The 16,651-nt window shown below is 35.3% G+C and overlaps 1 protein-coding gene across 2 annotated transcripts; it reads left to right on the forward strand.

The window, feature by feature from the left end:
- Positions 1-2: 2 nt before the first annotated feature.
- Positions 3-12,812, forward strand: LOC135612937 (vacuolar protein sorting-associated protein 26B-like). 2 transcript variants are annotated; one of them, XM_065109778.1, is made up of 12 exons: positions 3-194; positions 281-336; positions 1,112-1,186; positions 2,002-2,076; positions 2,192-2,264; positions 3,424-3,468; positions 4,874-4,985; positions 6,856-6,922; positions 7,519-7,563; positions 10,258-10,313; positions 10,393-10,568; positions 12,371-12,812. In XM_065109778.1, the coding sequence occupies exons 2-12, from the start codon at positions 334-336 to the stop codon at positions 12,547-12,549; spliced, it is 906 nt and encodes a 301-aa protein (XP_064965850.1). In that variant the 5' UTR covers positions 3-194; positions 281-333; the 3' UTR covers positions 12,550-12,812. The 2 variants fall into 2 exon arrangements, with proteins under 2 accessions (XP_064965850.1, XP_064965851.1); XM_065109779.1 differs by having other exon boundaries at positions 4-155.
- The last annotated feature ends 3,839 nt before the right edge of the window (positions 12,813-16,651 follow it).

Consider the following 16,651-nt stretch of genomic DNA (forward strand, 5'->3'; position numbering starts at 1 on the left):
ACTCGATCTCGGCCGTCCGCGATCAACAATCCGTCGCACCTGCCGGTCCGACGCCTCCACTGTCGGTCCTTTCACGAGGCATCGACCCGACCGACCGATCGACCTCGCCGCCGGTTCCTCGTTTGCTGTTGTGGTCGAGAACCGTATCTTCTGCGGTTGGCTTCCTCTTTGTCTGCCTTGGAGGAGACTCCAAGGTTCGTTTCTTGATCGATGATGTTACTTTGTCAACATTTTCTCTTGATCACCTGGACTTTGTTCTTTGATTTCGCGTTACTGGCAGGAGGATCATTTCGTTGTTAGGGGATTTGAGACGCAGTATCCCGTTCAAGAAGCATGGTAGGGCCTCTTCTTATTTCAGGTTTCCTATGAGTTATTATATTGTCGGTTCCGATCTCTTCGGGTTAAATCGTAAGGGAAAAACAAATTTAACCTTTTCGTCCTCTCCAAGTTTAATTCTTTCCATATGGAATTGTTTTCCCTTGTTACTCATTCCTCCATCTCCAAGTTCAACATGTTCAAGAGCCTTTTTATGGCTCATGGATGATACCTTTTCTGTAGATTGTATTTGCATGAAATTATGAGGATTTTTTTTAATTCCAGATGATTTAAGAACAGTTATTTTAAGAAAGTGCCAATTAGCATGGGAAAGTTTTGATTCTGTTCCTGCAATGCCCTGTTATTTTTTTAATTAGAAGACAACTAACTTTTAATGATTGCCCACAGTGAACTAATATCCTTGTTATAGCTTGGAGGCAGATATAATGGTTAGACACAGATTTTCTTTTTTCCAATTGACAAGAAAAATTGGTGACTTGATGGCATGAGATTCCATGTACAATCGTTGAGTTTCTTCTTCACATTTTCTGTCTTATTTCATGGAACCCTTGCCTAGTAGTTCAGGGATTGCCTTTCAAGATGATTTTAATTAATATTTGGTAGTCTTGATAGTCATGTACCTATGTATCCATCCATATCCTTTGCGATAATCTATCTTATAACATCTGGAATCTGGATATCAGGAGCTATTTAGTAGATTTCTTCCTGTGACATGAAGATATTAAGGAAACAACTGTTATTCTTGTTTTATTTGTATTTGCTCTGTATGTTCCAGAATTACATCGTTGGAGCTTTCAAGCCACCCTGTACCATCTCTGTCATATTTGCTGATGGAAAAACACGCAAGCAGGTAAAGAATTAAAGATCTGTGGGATGCTATTGCCTTATAGTATCAACATTTTCTCACCTTGTTTCATCTGAACTGCTTGTTAGTTTCTTATGTGATAATTAAGGAATTCTTTAGGTACATTAGTTATTTGAACATATGAATGATTGGAAAGGATTCTTTTCTCTACATTTATAAAAACTTTGGATCATTGCCTTGAAATTTGGATGCTGATCTTGTCAGTCAATAAACACACGAAGCCACCATATTTAGGCTTATTGAGACCAAGAAATCAAAGTTGATATAATTTCATTAATCAATGAAAAGATGAGCTGAGCTTGAATGGAACTTAGTCGTCAAGGTTTTGACTTTCTAGACATTTCTAATTTAATATATCTAGGGCTATGTTTTACTTAGCAATGTGAACATGCATATTCTATCTTTAGCATCTACAGATTCTACATTTAAATGTTTGACATCATTTTGGAAGAGAGAACTCAATTTAGATTCTCGTGAAGACTTGTTCAAAGTGGCTACTGGGTTGCAATCCATTGAGTAACAGTAGCTGAATTGTAACAATAGTAACTTGTACAACAACCTATGTCTGCTATTGAAGGATTGGATAGTTGCATAAGTGAGGTAATTTTTTCTCTATCTATTATAAATTAGATTGTTGTACTCACAAAAAATGGGAAACATTCAAGTTAAGGTCCATTCCAGAAAATTCTTGATTTAATCATTTCTGACAGACCATTTTATGCTTCTGTACAACTAAAAGCTTTGCTTGCTTGTTATACTTGTTGGTCACTTATAAACTTTCTTTGTATTTGTTTGTACAGGCTTCCATAAAGAAGGATAATGGCCGGACTACAATGGTCCCAATTTTTGAGAGTAAAGAAAACATTGTTGGAGAGGTAAATGTGCTGCCGTTTAGACCTTTTAGATACTTAGTCTGCTATTAATGCTTCTTCATACTATGTTCCACTTTCTTGAAATCTTGATAAAGAAATTGCTAGTCTAATCGTACAGGTGATTATAGAACCTACACAGGGGAAAAAAGTTGAACACAACGGTATCAAAATTGAGCTTCTTGGACAGATAGGTAATGTTTTTCATTCTGTTCACACATGTTGAGTGTTATGGGTGAATATATGAAAATGATCTTGTTTGATCTCTTAGTCAATAAGTACAGAAGAATATCGAAAATAGACAATCTTTACTCATTGACCTAAGGGACGTGAACAATCTGGTCTTTTATCACTCTATCTTTTGTTGTTTGGTCTAGTTCATTTGGCTGTCACAGCCAAACTATTTCTATAATCAGTAAAACGTTGTGTATCCACTATTATGGTTCAAGAAATAATGGCATGATTTTTCTTTGTAATTCTGTCATCATCATCCTGATGTTCTTAACTTATGATGCAGGACACCATATATCGACATATTTTTGCCCTTGGTTTACTGTTCTTTTTATCTTAAAAGTTAATTCTGAGATTTTTAGAGACTCTGTGTTGGAGCATGAGATCTGACAAATTATTGTCTTCAGACTCTGGTGATAGAAGTTCACAAAGGCCTCTTGGTTTTCGGGTGTGATCTTTTATAACATGAAGAGATGAAATATCATATTTGTCAAATGCAACTGATTTGAGTTTTCACATACTTCTAGCTCAATTTTCTCATTTAAACAATTGATGGTGGATTCATTACTAATTTAGATATGAAACATATTTATGGTTTGAGAAAAAATAATTTGTATTAGAATTATGGAGGATCTAGTCATGATTTCCTTTGGGTTGTACTGTCAAGTTCTTTTATGTATGCCTGAACCCAGGTGAGATTACCCACTGAACATTCACACTATTGCATCAGTTCAAAATGTTTACAAGTGCCATCATATTCTGCATGTAAGCAAATTTGTAAATGTGTGTGATTCTATGTGTAGCCTATTAATGCAAACCTCTATGTATAATCTTGTGTATATAATCTGGTAACTCCATTATGAATTTTGTAATCAAGATAAATTTCTATTTGTTGCATCTTAAAAAGAAAAACTCAGCATCTTCATCTACTTCTATGATGCAAAACTCAAAAGTGCTAAAGAATCCCATTTTTATTCTGTTGAGTCTTTTTGTTAGCATCTGTCAGATGATATAAATTATACTCAGTAGCAAAATGCTATATATAACATTCTTTTATGTGCACCTTTTCAGCATCTTGTTGGTACTTACTACTTATAATAAAACTTCTTTTGTTTTGCCCAGAGCTTTATTTTGACAAGGGCAACTTTTATGACTTCACCTCGCTAGGTGAGTTTTGCTTCGGCGACCTAAATATCTTATTTGTAATTTTCATTTCCTACCAATAATAGAAAAGTAGCATATGCTTATTAGTTCAAGTTTTGGAATTATTTTTACAGGGGACCATCTCAATGCTCACATTCTCTAAAGTGAAAAATAGAAGTATTTCAATAAGCATCAGATTCTGATTAGATTGTTTAAGTTTCTCCAAGTACCATGGTATCAGTACGTCAACTAGTATAAATCCTGGATGTCCTTTTTTCAATATTGACCTTTTGGAGCAGTCAGGATTTTGCATATCCGATGTTAAATCCATGAATACTCATTCATTATTGATGCTTATCATTTTAAATACCTTAACAACAGTAAACAGGAATGAGAAAATTTAACCTAAATAGACACTTGGTGAGAGGAAAACCAAAGAACATGTAAATGCATCACTTTTTTCAGAATAAAGGTTTGACTTCAATAAGCTAAATTAGTGGAAAATCTTCCAGAAAATAGTTAAGGTAGTGCTCTTTGTTGTATTCTTTTTGCTGTATTATATTAAGAGCCTGGGCTGTTGAACTGATTAGGTGTTTTGCAGCTGGAAACAGTCCAATCCAATGCTCCAATGCACTGAATTTTATTTGAACATGAATAGTTGGACACATCAGTGCCCTCCACATGTCTTTAGTGCATTTATTTGTTTCACTACCTTCTAGACATGCCAATCACCTTTCATAGCAAAGGTTACATATTGTGCACTGCCAGCGCTACCAGTATTCTGTTTGTTTTAAGGTTTTGTGTTGCTTAAAACACTGAATTTTCTTGCTAGGCTTCTAATACTCATCTTTTACCTCCTTGTTCTATTCTTCAATCTGTTTACATTGTCAATTGAAATTCTTTTGATTTACCTACTTGTTTTTCTTTAATTTATTTTTTTATCTCTTTTTCTTTCTCTTTTATTTGTCCATGTGGAAATATATAATATATTATCTAAGTAGTTCACGCCAACTGGTATGCAATTTTTGGTGTTTGTGAACTTTTGTTCGCTAGCCTTTCATTTATACTCTTACATGGAAATTATACTATTGCTTCTTGTGAAATGATGCCATTTTGTTTTGTTGTTTATACAACAAAACAACAAGAAACCGTAATGTCCCATTTGTTTTGTCGTTTATTATCTCCAATATTAAGGTTACTAGGTTAATATCCAAGCAAAACACATCTTGGCATGTTTCACAATGAATTATCTTGCTATTTGGAGACATGATAATGACTTACGAAATCTATGAACCTCAGTATTGCCTGTTACTTTTGTTAACAAGTCATTGCAAATACATGATGATTATTATTTTGTGTTTTTGTTAAAATATTTTGTTGTATTAACAGTTAGTTCCTTGGTCACAAGATAAACTTTTCTTTTATGCAGTACGTGAATTAGATATCCCTGGTGACTTATATGAAAGAAAGACATATCCATTTGAGTTTTCTACTGTTGAAATGCCATATGAGTCATACAGTGGAATTAATGTGAGACTCAGGTAAGGATCTCTCGATTTATGTCAATTGCCTTTAAGGTTTAGTAGCATTGCCTCTGTATTGGCACTTAGATGGTTCATCAAGATTACTTTTGGTTTTGCGAATTAATGGACTGCATACTCAAGCTTCTAAATTATTATGGAATTTCATTTCCACAAGTTTGATTACTTACAGCACTGCTAGCAGTTTTTTCACACAATGCGATGCTGCACTGTAAACCCGGTGTCTAATACCTTTTAAGATACCTCCAATATCATATGGTTTGCAGCTCTATTCCATAAGTAGCCTTGTGTTAATTTCAGTTAAGAAGTGTATCATGCTGCTTTATTCAATCTATGCTATCCTTTTTGCTTCATTTAGAAGTTGACGTGATTTCATTGGTAGCTACATATTTTATCACCTTTTAGTTGCTAATCATTATCAAAGTTGAAAAATATCTTAAATTTTTTTAACAAAACAAATTGAAGTTCAGTATAAGGACCTGATGTAAGCTTTGAGATATCATCATGAAGGCTATTGATATATTTTGATTCTGCTACTTGTATCTTCAACCTCTTTGTTAGCTTCCTGAAGTGAATGCTATATGCCTGTTGTGACATTTTAGTTTATTTATCTTAGTTTCCTCACAGGATACTTATCATGAAATTTATTTTATCCCATGCCTATTTCTGCATGTGGCATACTCATATGCCCATTTTAGCATGTGACTAGCCCATGCCCATGCCCCTGCTATGTTATGTTCTGTGGACTTCCATGACTATGTCCAGGTGAGTGGTACACACTGGCTTTTGGATTGGAGTGCAGCTACTCTGTGACTCTACTGTACAGGTCACTGGTGCTATATATAGTGCTTTGTGCATGGTGTTCAATGTCCTTCTTTGTATCTTTGCATATGCATGTCACAAATTGTTTTGTTCCATTTCCCTGTGAAAATTACGAGACATACTTATGTGATAAATGATGCCTCTGAAGTTTGATTCCTGTTAACCTCATACTGAGGGGTAACAAATTAGTAAGAAGGCACGATCTCCTGTTCTGTTTTTTCATTGATTTGTATGCCACTGAATATGCTTAAAATTTTCAGATAGTCTTTTTTTTTTCACCCATCCAGGCTTCATGCCTGTTTCTGACTTTCTTCTTCTTTCAAGGAAGAAGTGACAATCCTTGCCCTGCATTCTACTTCTTTCTTGGATCCATAGTCACCTTTAAGTGACATGTTGTCTGGCTAATTGACAGTGCTGGGTAATTGTTGCCAGTGACATGAATTCTTGTCCCGTTTCAATGCTTTTATTCAAACAAAATTCTTTTTTTCAGAAATCATGGCAGAAGAGATGTGGCAATAAATACTTCTGTTATAGCAAGTTTGCTTTTGTGAAGGGAAGCATACATGACACAGAATTCAAATGCCAAATCACTACTTTGTTTTCTACTCATTTGTTTTGAGTGTTCTGTATTTTGTATGGCTATATGATGTCTAAGTTATGCATAAGCTTTTTTTATATCAGTGACATTGTAATTGTTTTCTAACTGAGAGAACAACTGGCTAGATGATGATTTTGCTCATTGCAAAGAAATGTCTAAATTGGCATCAATGATTGTTTAAGTCATCTTCAATCTGTTTGTGACACACACCTTGAAGCTCCTCTTCTCAAGAATTATGTTGAATCTAATGTGGTATCGTTGTTTGCAGCTGATGTTTGCATATGATTATAAGTGTTCTAGAGATCCTTTGGCATGAGACTCTATCTGTCACAAAGTTCCTCATGATATGTGTTAGATTCTCTTGCAAGAAGTTTATTGTAGAAAATATTAAGAGTAACATATTTTTTATGGAAATGGATATATAAACCTTTATTGGCCACAAAAATGCAGGTACATCTTGAAAGTAACAATTAGTCGTAATTACATCGGCAACATTGTGGAGTATCAGGAATTCTGTGTAAGTTTGTTGCATAAATTTTAGTTGTCATAAATTATATGCACACCGAGTGGCTTATGACTGTTGCATAAATCTTAGTTATCATAAACTATATGCATATTAAGTGGTATACGTTCTGATCTACTTAAGCTGAAATTGGATAGTTAGGAGTCATTGAATGTACAAATCTGCCATGAAATCTACTTACCTTTTCTTTTTTAGTGTAGAGAAATAGTCTATTAACCATCTACATTATGTAGATGTGTAAACCATCAAATTTGCTTGAATTGTATAAAAAGTAGAGTCTTGATTATGACTGAATGCAGTATAATTATATATTATTATTTTGTCATCACTTTTACACAAATTTTGATCATGCAGAATATTATGGTAAAGATTCAGTGAAAGTTTCTTATATGGATATGTTTCTTTTTATGGAACATATGAACATTTGAGTTTCCAAGGCCTTCTCTTTTCTGGGTTGTTTTCTAACTGATGAAATGATAATAATTTTATTTGTGATCTTGATGATGTAGTAGTAGCTTAAAATAAATAAATTCACTGTGATTATTTTTCATGATTAATAAAATTTATTGATTTCTTTTTTTTCTCATTAGGTGCGCAACTTTACTCCTCTTCCAACAATCAACAACAGTATTAAGGTCAGTGAATGTTTTTGGTATCTGATCCATTGAAATCAGAGTTTTCCTTTTCACAGTTTGGATGAGGCCTACTGATAACCAGAATGGTATGTGTAATTATTATGAGCCATCCCAACATAGGCATAGTGGTGCATAAAAGTGAAAAAAGGAAATCTTAGATGTTTGAACTTTTGAATTCTTTCTGATCTGTCAATTTTCAGCATCTATTTAGATGATGCACAATAGTCACTCGACTGCATCAACTTTGCAGTTCTTGGGAATTTGGTGAAACACAAAGAAGTTGCAAATGACAAGAGGGATTAGGTCTCTTGGTGCTTACTTCAATGTCTTGTTTTGACTTAGATCAGTTGTGCATACTTTGGGTTGGTTCTTGCCGAGGTTCTTAGTTTTGGATACCAAACGCAAACTAGTCCATCCCGGCCTAGCGTACCAACATTTGGCATGTAGGAATGCACCATGGTATAAAAGAGGAGAGAGGAGGAGAAGAGGATCATGAGAAAGAGAAGAGGCAGATGGGAAGGTGGTAGTGGAGAAGAAGAGGAGGGGTGAAGGAGTTGGTGGAGGAAGAGGATAAGGAGGTGGTGGCAGTGGCGGAGGAGTACCACTAATGTGCGGTGGGCGACAAGTGGTGAATGACATGCAACACATGTTGCAGGAGGCATGAAGGAGAGGGGGAGTGGGATTTAGAGTTAAAAAAAACAAACTTATTGCTTGGTTCAGAGGATTTATTGCAGTAAGCTTTATACTAAATGTGGACCATCAAAACTGAGTGGTCCATGTGTCGGTTTATGCTCTGATGGACAAGCACTGCCTAGTATGTACCAATCTGTATGAAATTGCATTAACTTGTTCTAGCATAATTTCCAACTGTACATAACCTATCATGACCCGAGCCTAATAGGTTAACTGACTTATCAACTTCGTTTGATCTAAACCATTGGTCAAAATGCTTAAGTTGAAGTTGATAGTAGTATACTCATAAGACTCATATAAGTCAATTTTAATTTTATCCATTTTCGATGTAAGACTAATCGGGGTGTTACAATTTTCTCCACTCAAGAGTTTAACGTCCTCATCAAGGCTCAACATAGCTCATATCAAACCCTACCATAGTGCATGTGAGACATAGCCTAGTGGTGGCTCCACACCATGACAAGTCCTCTGACTTCATTCACATGTAGTCCTTTCCTACTCGAGCACCCTCACTATGCCCAAATACGAGGTTAGCCTGATCCCAAATGTCACAATAGACTTCCAATGTGAAACTAATCGGGGTGTTACAATTTCCCCCACTCAAGGGCTTGACATCCTCGTCAACGTTCAGAATAGCCTAGATCAACCCCTAGCATGGTGCATATGAGGCGTAAGTCAATGGTAGCTTCACGTTGTGACGAGTCCTCTTACTCCATCTATGGGTAGCCCTTTCCTACTTGGGCCCCCTGACCATGCTTAAATACTAGGTCGGTTCTGATACCAAATGTCATGACCTGGGCTTGATAGGCTAATTGGCTCATCAACTTTGTTTGACCTAGATCACTGATCAAAATGCTTAAGTTGAGGTTGATAGTAGTGCACTCATCAGACTCTTGTAAGTCAATCTTAATCTTGTTCATCTTCGATGTGGGACTAATTGAAGTGTTACACAACCAAAAGTCCAAAACTGTTGAGAATATGAAAATTAGCTTGTGGTGGCAGGGTGAACATGATGAAAGTGGTTTTCGGGTGCCAACATACTGGCTGGTTTCAAGTACAAATCATCAAGCATGACATATACCATGCATTTTTTTATTTCAACTCTCTCAACAGAATGGTAGTATTGCTATCAAATATTTAGCCAAAACTACTGTTGATATTTAAAAGAAAGTAAATGGTTAAATGTAATTTTTGTCTACTTGCATACTACAATTGCATTAAAGAATGCTCATGCTTAAATGAGACTTCAACCTGATGACGTCTTCAGTGCTATTCTTGAAATTTGTCTGATTCCCTAACAAACCCAAATCAATGTTTTATATGTGTAGATCATTATGAACCCATTGAGTAACACAATAATCATGTTTGGTTACAAATTCCATGTGGTTTCAAGCTGGATCCTGATAGGATGGCATGAGAGCATTCAATCATGAAATAATTTACACCATTCTATTGGGGTCGAAAAGGTCCACAAACATTTTGGTCCAGTCATTGGACCCAGGTGCTCTAATATATGCATATGTATATAATAGATATATAGGTACAATATGTGGAATTGTGGTATCATAATTCCTTTATCTCAATTTCTGATGTTAGGTTCAATTGAATACTCAGGACACTTCCCTAGTAGGCGCTGCATGGATTCCAGTGCTACATTGGTCCTTCCACTCAATTTTCAAATATTTTATTTAATTAAATTTGTACAGGAAGAATATTTCTTCTCTTAGTTTTTATCATGTATATTTTTAAGGTGAAATCTAGTTCAATACTCATCTCAGGTTGATGACTCTTCAAAATAATTATATGAAACTTAACTTAGCTTCTAGTATGAAATAATTGTTGCTTGTCAAAATAATTAGTAGGAACCTAACTACTAAGGAAGGTAAACCATGTGCAAACTATATGTCACATATTGCAGATTGTATCAGTTTTCCCATGAATTTAGCTTTATTTACATTTTAAGTAGGTATCTTGTCTTGATATGGTTGGCTAGTTTTGCAGATGGAAGTTGGAATTGAAGATTGCTTGCACATTGAGTTCGAGTATAGTAAAACCAAGTAAGCCCTGTATATGGTATTCGACTTTTCTGGTCAAATTTGCACTACTCGTCCTCTAATGGGAATTGGTTTTATCCAGATACCATCAGAAGGATGTTATAATTGGCAAGATATACTTTCTTTTGGTAAGAATCAAATTAAAAAATATGGAACTTGAGATAAGACGTCGAGAATCTACTGGTTCAGGACCTAATACTTATGTTGAGACTGAGACACTGGCAAAATATGAATTGATGGATGGTGCTCCTGTAAGAGGTACGTAACAGTGAATTCTTACCTGCACACATATTTTACTCTTCAAATATCTTATGTATGAAATCCTTCAATTTCATCATTTTTATTTGGTATATCATGTGTACAGAATTAAAAATTATTCACATGTTGGAGGTCTTATTCCCATTATGTTAGATTTCACTTTCTGCTTAGTTTGTTTTTTTGGGTATTATCTCAAGAATAACCAACCAGAAGAACTAGTTTAGAAAAATGAGAAATCACAAGAATGTAATGATTCACAATATCTTATTTCAACATGTTGTCGTTTCATGATTCACAATGGCTTTAATAGAAACTATAAATAAAGATTTAAATATTCTTAATTTAATTAAAGATATGACCTTTTACATATATCAATACATGTAGCCAACCCTAAATAATTGTATATCTTTAGTTGCTTAAGTTTTGATCACCACAGTATAATAACTAAATTTTCTTAGTTGAAGCTTGGGTAATGTGCTATTGGTGTAGTTGCAGTATATTAGGTGCTAAGATGATTTCATGAACCTTGGGTGCTTTAGCGCATTGCATTGTCTGATGCAGATATATACAATAAAATATTCAAATTCTTTGGGATTTGATCCATTTTCTCAATAGGCCACAGAGGGATCCACAGTCTCCATATGAGCTTTGTCCACATGCAGTTAGAGCATCCCTTATATGGCACAGGTTCATGATATGTTTACAAATGGGACAGGTTCAACATGTTATCTTGAAAGGTAGACTGTTTATGGATTTAGATGGCAACAATATCCTTGTAGGCTCTGATTGATGCTTGAAAACCTTTTATATCATCTGGAAATAAAAGCAAGGAGTCATGATAAAGCGATGGAGGCACCTTTTTATTTACTTCATATGCTCCTTTTTATTTACTTCATGGGTTATCATTGGGATGGCCATCTGTGTTTCTGCCTGCTACCATCTTCACTTGTCTGTATCTTTCTAAATCATTTAATCTGCCTTGGACTTCTTACTCTCTCTTCTCTTCTCTCTCTTTCTCTGTTCATCTTCTGTTATTATGAATTCAATTTCTCCTTTATGCTTACGGAAAAGCTCAAATTTCACCTTTTCCTTGCATTGATCCTCTTATGTCATTTACCAAATGCTCCTTGCAAATGGTTTATGTTACAATATCTTAGTAATGTAACCAATAGTTCCACAAGTCTGTCTAATTAGTCCAGAAAACATGCGTATAAGCCAAACTGTCTACCTAAGTTTTTCCGTGAAAAGTTGCTGGTCTTTTTCTTGATTTTGTTACTAGCTTTCATAGAACTTAAATGTTTGTGCTTTCTGACAGCAAGACTGTACTTTCATGTCACGTGCTATTCAGCATAGCAGGTACATGCATACTGCATCAACCTTTCAGTTACTCCATAAATCCAGATTTAAGCTTGAATTTGAAAGTCCAAGTTTGCAAATGGAGCATGCAGATATAAAAATTTCTTCTCTTTTCTTTTTTTTCTTGGAATAAATAATGACTAAGAAGCCCATCACCATCTTTAATGAGATAAGAGAAAACAAGAACAGGGTCGGGAGAGAAAGGGGGAGATGCAGATAAACAAAAGCCAATACCATGGTTTGGGGTGCACAAACGACATTGTAGAGTTCACACAGTAGCCATTGGTAGTTATTCCTTCCAAAGAAATCCCACATAAAGATATCGTACATTATCTAAGGCTATCAGATCAGGGTTCACTACTAGTTTTCTCTGATATGTGAAGCCTCTTATGATTAGTTGCTTACTTTTTTACAGTTGTTCTGCTCTATCTTTGTTAATTTGACAGGGGAATCAATTCCGGTCAGATTATTCTTGAGCCCTTATGAGTTGACACCTACATATCGCAACATCAACAACAAATTCAGTGTGAAGTATTACCTGAACCTAGTTCTCATGGATGAAGAGGATCGGCGCTACTTCAAGCAGCAAGAAATCACAATATATCGCCTCCTGGAAACTTCTTAGTTTCTGCACTTCGAAGGGATTCGAAGCCTACGTAACGTCTAAGTGAATGGATTAACAGGATTATGAGGAATATGATTCCATATGCCAAGAGCTTTCCCCATGCTTGTCAGTATGAATTCAGGAGAACTGGTAATGTTGCATGTGTATCAACTAGTTGGTCTCTGTTTGTAGTTGTATATTTTCTTGTCATGTTTCCTGTAGTACACGATTGATCTTTATCATCCTTTTGAAGACACCCATATCTCGTATGATACAGTGCTCTAGTCGACTCTGGCATAAAATTTTATTTGATTTTGTCTGACAGATGTGACTGTAGTAAGAGAAACTGCTGTTTTTCTATGTACATGACATCCACTTGACACTTTCTGCTAATGTGGGGGGGGGCCTTCAAGAAACCAATTGTAGCCCTTTTTTTTTTTTTTGTTATGAGAAGCAGATCCTCCAGGATTGCACATTGTTGCATATATTTTCTTTATGAGACTTGTATACTTTGATGTGACAAGTAACAAGAAATCTATATTCTTAACTATTTGAGAAAATTCTCATCATTGAGGCATTACCAATTGTGAAAGGGCCCTTTGCTTTTTGTTGCTTTCAAGGCTGCTTCTGCTGCTTTCCTCCCCCTCCATCTCTCTAAGATTCTTAGCATTTGATTGCTAATTGAGTGATGAGTTAGAATTGATTGCATCTGCTGGATAGCACAACACTATTTCAGTTTATATTTTATTGTGGCTACTATAACATGAATGATTGAAACAGAAAGAAAACAAATGGAACAAAATGACTTGTCAATCTAAAGATGGTTTAAAGCAGTGCATCTTTTTCATCCTTGGAAGTAATCAGCTTTGCTGAAACCTGTGGATCTACATTATTGGACAAGGAAGGCTTTTGTTTCTGTCTAAATGTCGATTTTTGTTTTTTGTTCTTCGAAGGTTAAGTGACGAAGGTAAAATTCAAATCTAAAATCTTGCGATAAATTATCAAAGTCTTTACTAAATCACATCATGTAGCTTTGATCAATACTCTACAATAAAAACAACAACAAGAAGGTCATAATAGCATAGTAGTTGCAAAGGTCTTATCCAGTTGCTGTCTTAAGAACATTACTTTCTTCAATTCAATAGTTCATTGGTAGTGATGAGGTCAATTTTGACACTCTTGCTGATAGTAATTTAAAGAAATAAACAAAGATTTTTTAAATGAATGACACAATAATCAAGCTATAATGACATGACAACACTTGCCAAATTGATTATGACATGTAAATGACATGGCTTTTTGTTGTAGATATGTGTGACTTTCTCATTGGGTGCTCCAGGTGGTGGCCCACCAAAATCTCTTCACCACCAAACATGCTGAAAATTGAGGTACCAAACACAACACACTAGATTGTATTAGTTGTTATCTTTTTAAGATTGATTGGGTACCCCATTTTGCTATATTTTATTATCACATTTCCAAAAAAAAAAACTATTTTTTCATTATATTAAATTGTGAACCAAACTCAAACATTAAGGTTTTACTATTCTGTTCTTGTTGTTTTTTTTTTCTTTTGAGATTACAAATAAAAATAACATACAAAATGCACAAATCATCAGGATGTTTCAACAGAGCCTTAATAGATAGACAAGGCAAAGCTTAATTCCAATCATAATAGATATGACCTGAACCATATCAACCAGTCCCAGTTACATCCTACAAGCCATCAAACAAGCAATGTCAAAGTTGCTTTGCAAGGAACACCACCAAAAACTGGTTCCACTTCCCTTGGAATCTTGAGAGAGAACAAGTAGCTTCTCATCTTAGCCCAGTGATTCTGCCCTCCCAACCAAACAAGATCTTGACAGGGGATGATGATATCACCACCACCACCACCACCTTCCTGCAATGGACTGGTTGCATGCATGAACATCAAAGGTCCTGAGAGTCCACCACACCACAAACTCTGATTAGAATAAACTCATGGCCACAATGACTCCACATGGGACTTGTGTCTCTCCCATCTTTCTTCACAGCAGGCAAAAGAGGAAGAAAAAGGAACAGCACTAGGGATTAGAGTACATCATGTAGGGCAGTGGGAGAAATGAAGTGGGATGGAGGATGTCACAGGGAGTATTTGTCTTCTTCCCTTCTTTTCCAACCCAATCATTGGTTTTAGACCTAACATTACCTTTTTTATATGATATGCTTCTCCCCATCTACTTCCAATTTAAAGACTTGTTTACCCCTTCTTTCCCCATTCAGTCACCACATCATAATATCTAACCTTAAATTAATGATATTACACTCTTTTTATTTTGCATACAATCTATCTAATCCATGCTTCCAATTTATATGTAAAACTAAAGTGGAGATTTCATATACAAAATATTGCTAAACAAAGATTAATTGTATATATTTAACCCAACTACAAAACTCAAGTTAATCATTTGTGTTATATATATATATATTTAAACTCATGTCCAAAACAAAGATTTCACACCAATATTGCTGCAGTTATTCATTAATTATTATTTTTTGGGTACCAAAAACAAATTAATGAAAAAATTGATCCATTAATTTTATATATCTAAATTATGAAATTAAAAATATTTAAAATCAAATCAATAACAGTAGACTCATTTGGTCCTATACATAATCAAATTCATCATTTTCAGATGTGATGCAAAATCTAAAATTCACAAAAATATTATTAAATATTTATTAGATCCCTTCTCTTGTGGCAATCAGTCCTTGTGAAGAAAAAAAAAATCATACTTATCCTTTTCTTTTCTTGGATTAATTAATTTGGCAATGATAAGCTTCTCTTCGTTATTGTAGAAATCTAATTCTTTTATTAGTTCTGATGTAGAAATCATCAGAAAAGCCCAACTCAATATGATTAAATATACAAATCATTGAATAGTCTTGAAGGCTAATTTTTTTTTTTTCCTTGGGTGTGTTCCTTAACCATGCTTTACGTTTGAGCATAGTGTGGTCATAAGTCCATTCTCGTTGAATCTTTATTTATTTATAATAATTTTGTTTTGAAAAATCATTTTGTAGTTGATTTTTTATTTATTCGTTGATCAAAGGAAATGAGACAGAATATCAAAAAAAAAATGTAAAACCAATAAAATCAAAGCCCAAAATTTGTACATTATAGTTTGGTAAGAAGGAAAAAGAAAATATTAGAATGTAAATTAAATTTCCTATCTAATCTCTATTTATATTTATATATATTTTGTATCCATATGAAAGGAAAAATTAACATAGTAAATTGTTGTGTATCCCTTTATAAGTCTATTTACATGCTACTTAAATCAAAATTGAGAATAATAAACCACGTACACATGCTACAACTAATAAATATTAACGTTGCTCTTTACTAGGTTTAACAGTGCAGCCATAGCGTTTTTCCTTACCCTCCCACTCCCCCCAATCATCGGATCCATTAGAATATTAATGTTGTCCACCATCCAGAATGCCTCCATATTCTTGTCATGTCCCGCACCACCCCCTCCACCCGTCTTTCACCACCAACGTGAAGAGGAGCAGCACGATGCCCAACTCAACAAGGGCGATGTAGTTGAGTAGGTAGAGGGATAGGGAGAAGAGGGCCTTGAGCACGTCCTTGATGAAATTAGTTGGCGTATCAGGGATGTCAAGGAGGTCCATGAGGGTGGTGATGAGAGGCTTTTTTGACTGAATGATAGAGCGGTATGCTTAGACGAAGAGGAGGCTGTAAAGGGTTACAACGATGTATTGGGCGGCGATGGGGGAAAGGCGGTGGAGGGTGATGGTGAGAGTAACGAGGATGCTTGGGGTGCACATAAGCATCTCGCGGGTGGAGATGGAGACATTGAGGAGGGCAATCGTAGCATTCTCCTAGGCCTCGGGTACGAACGAGTGGTGGTGGTTGAGGAGACAAGCAACAAGGAGGGGCACGATGCTAGCATTGGTGGGCGGGCGTGCATCTTCGGGTTCTACTTCGATAGACAATGAATTTTCGTGATGGCTTGGGCAGCATACTTCGATTCTATGACGATAAAGCATTAGCACAGATGTAGATCGATGAAAGGGTCGCTTGGTAACTATATCGACGTCGACGCCAATGGTGTTA

Source organism: Musa acuminata, chromosome BXJ2-5, assembly GCF_036884655.1.
Source record: "Musa acuminata AAA Group cultivar baxijiao chromosome BXJ2-5, Cavendish_Baxijiao_AAA, whole genome shotgun sequence".
NCBI classification, from domain to species: Eukaryota; Viridiplantae; Streptophyta; class Magnoliopsida; order Zingiberales; family Musaceae; genus Musa; species Musa acuminata.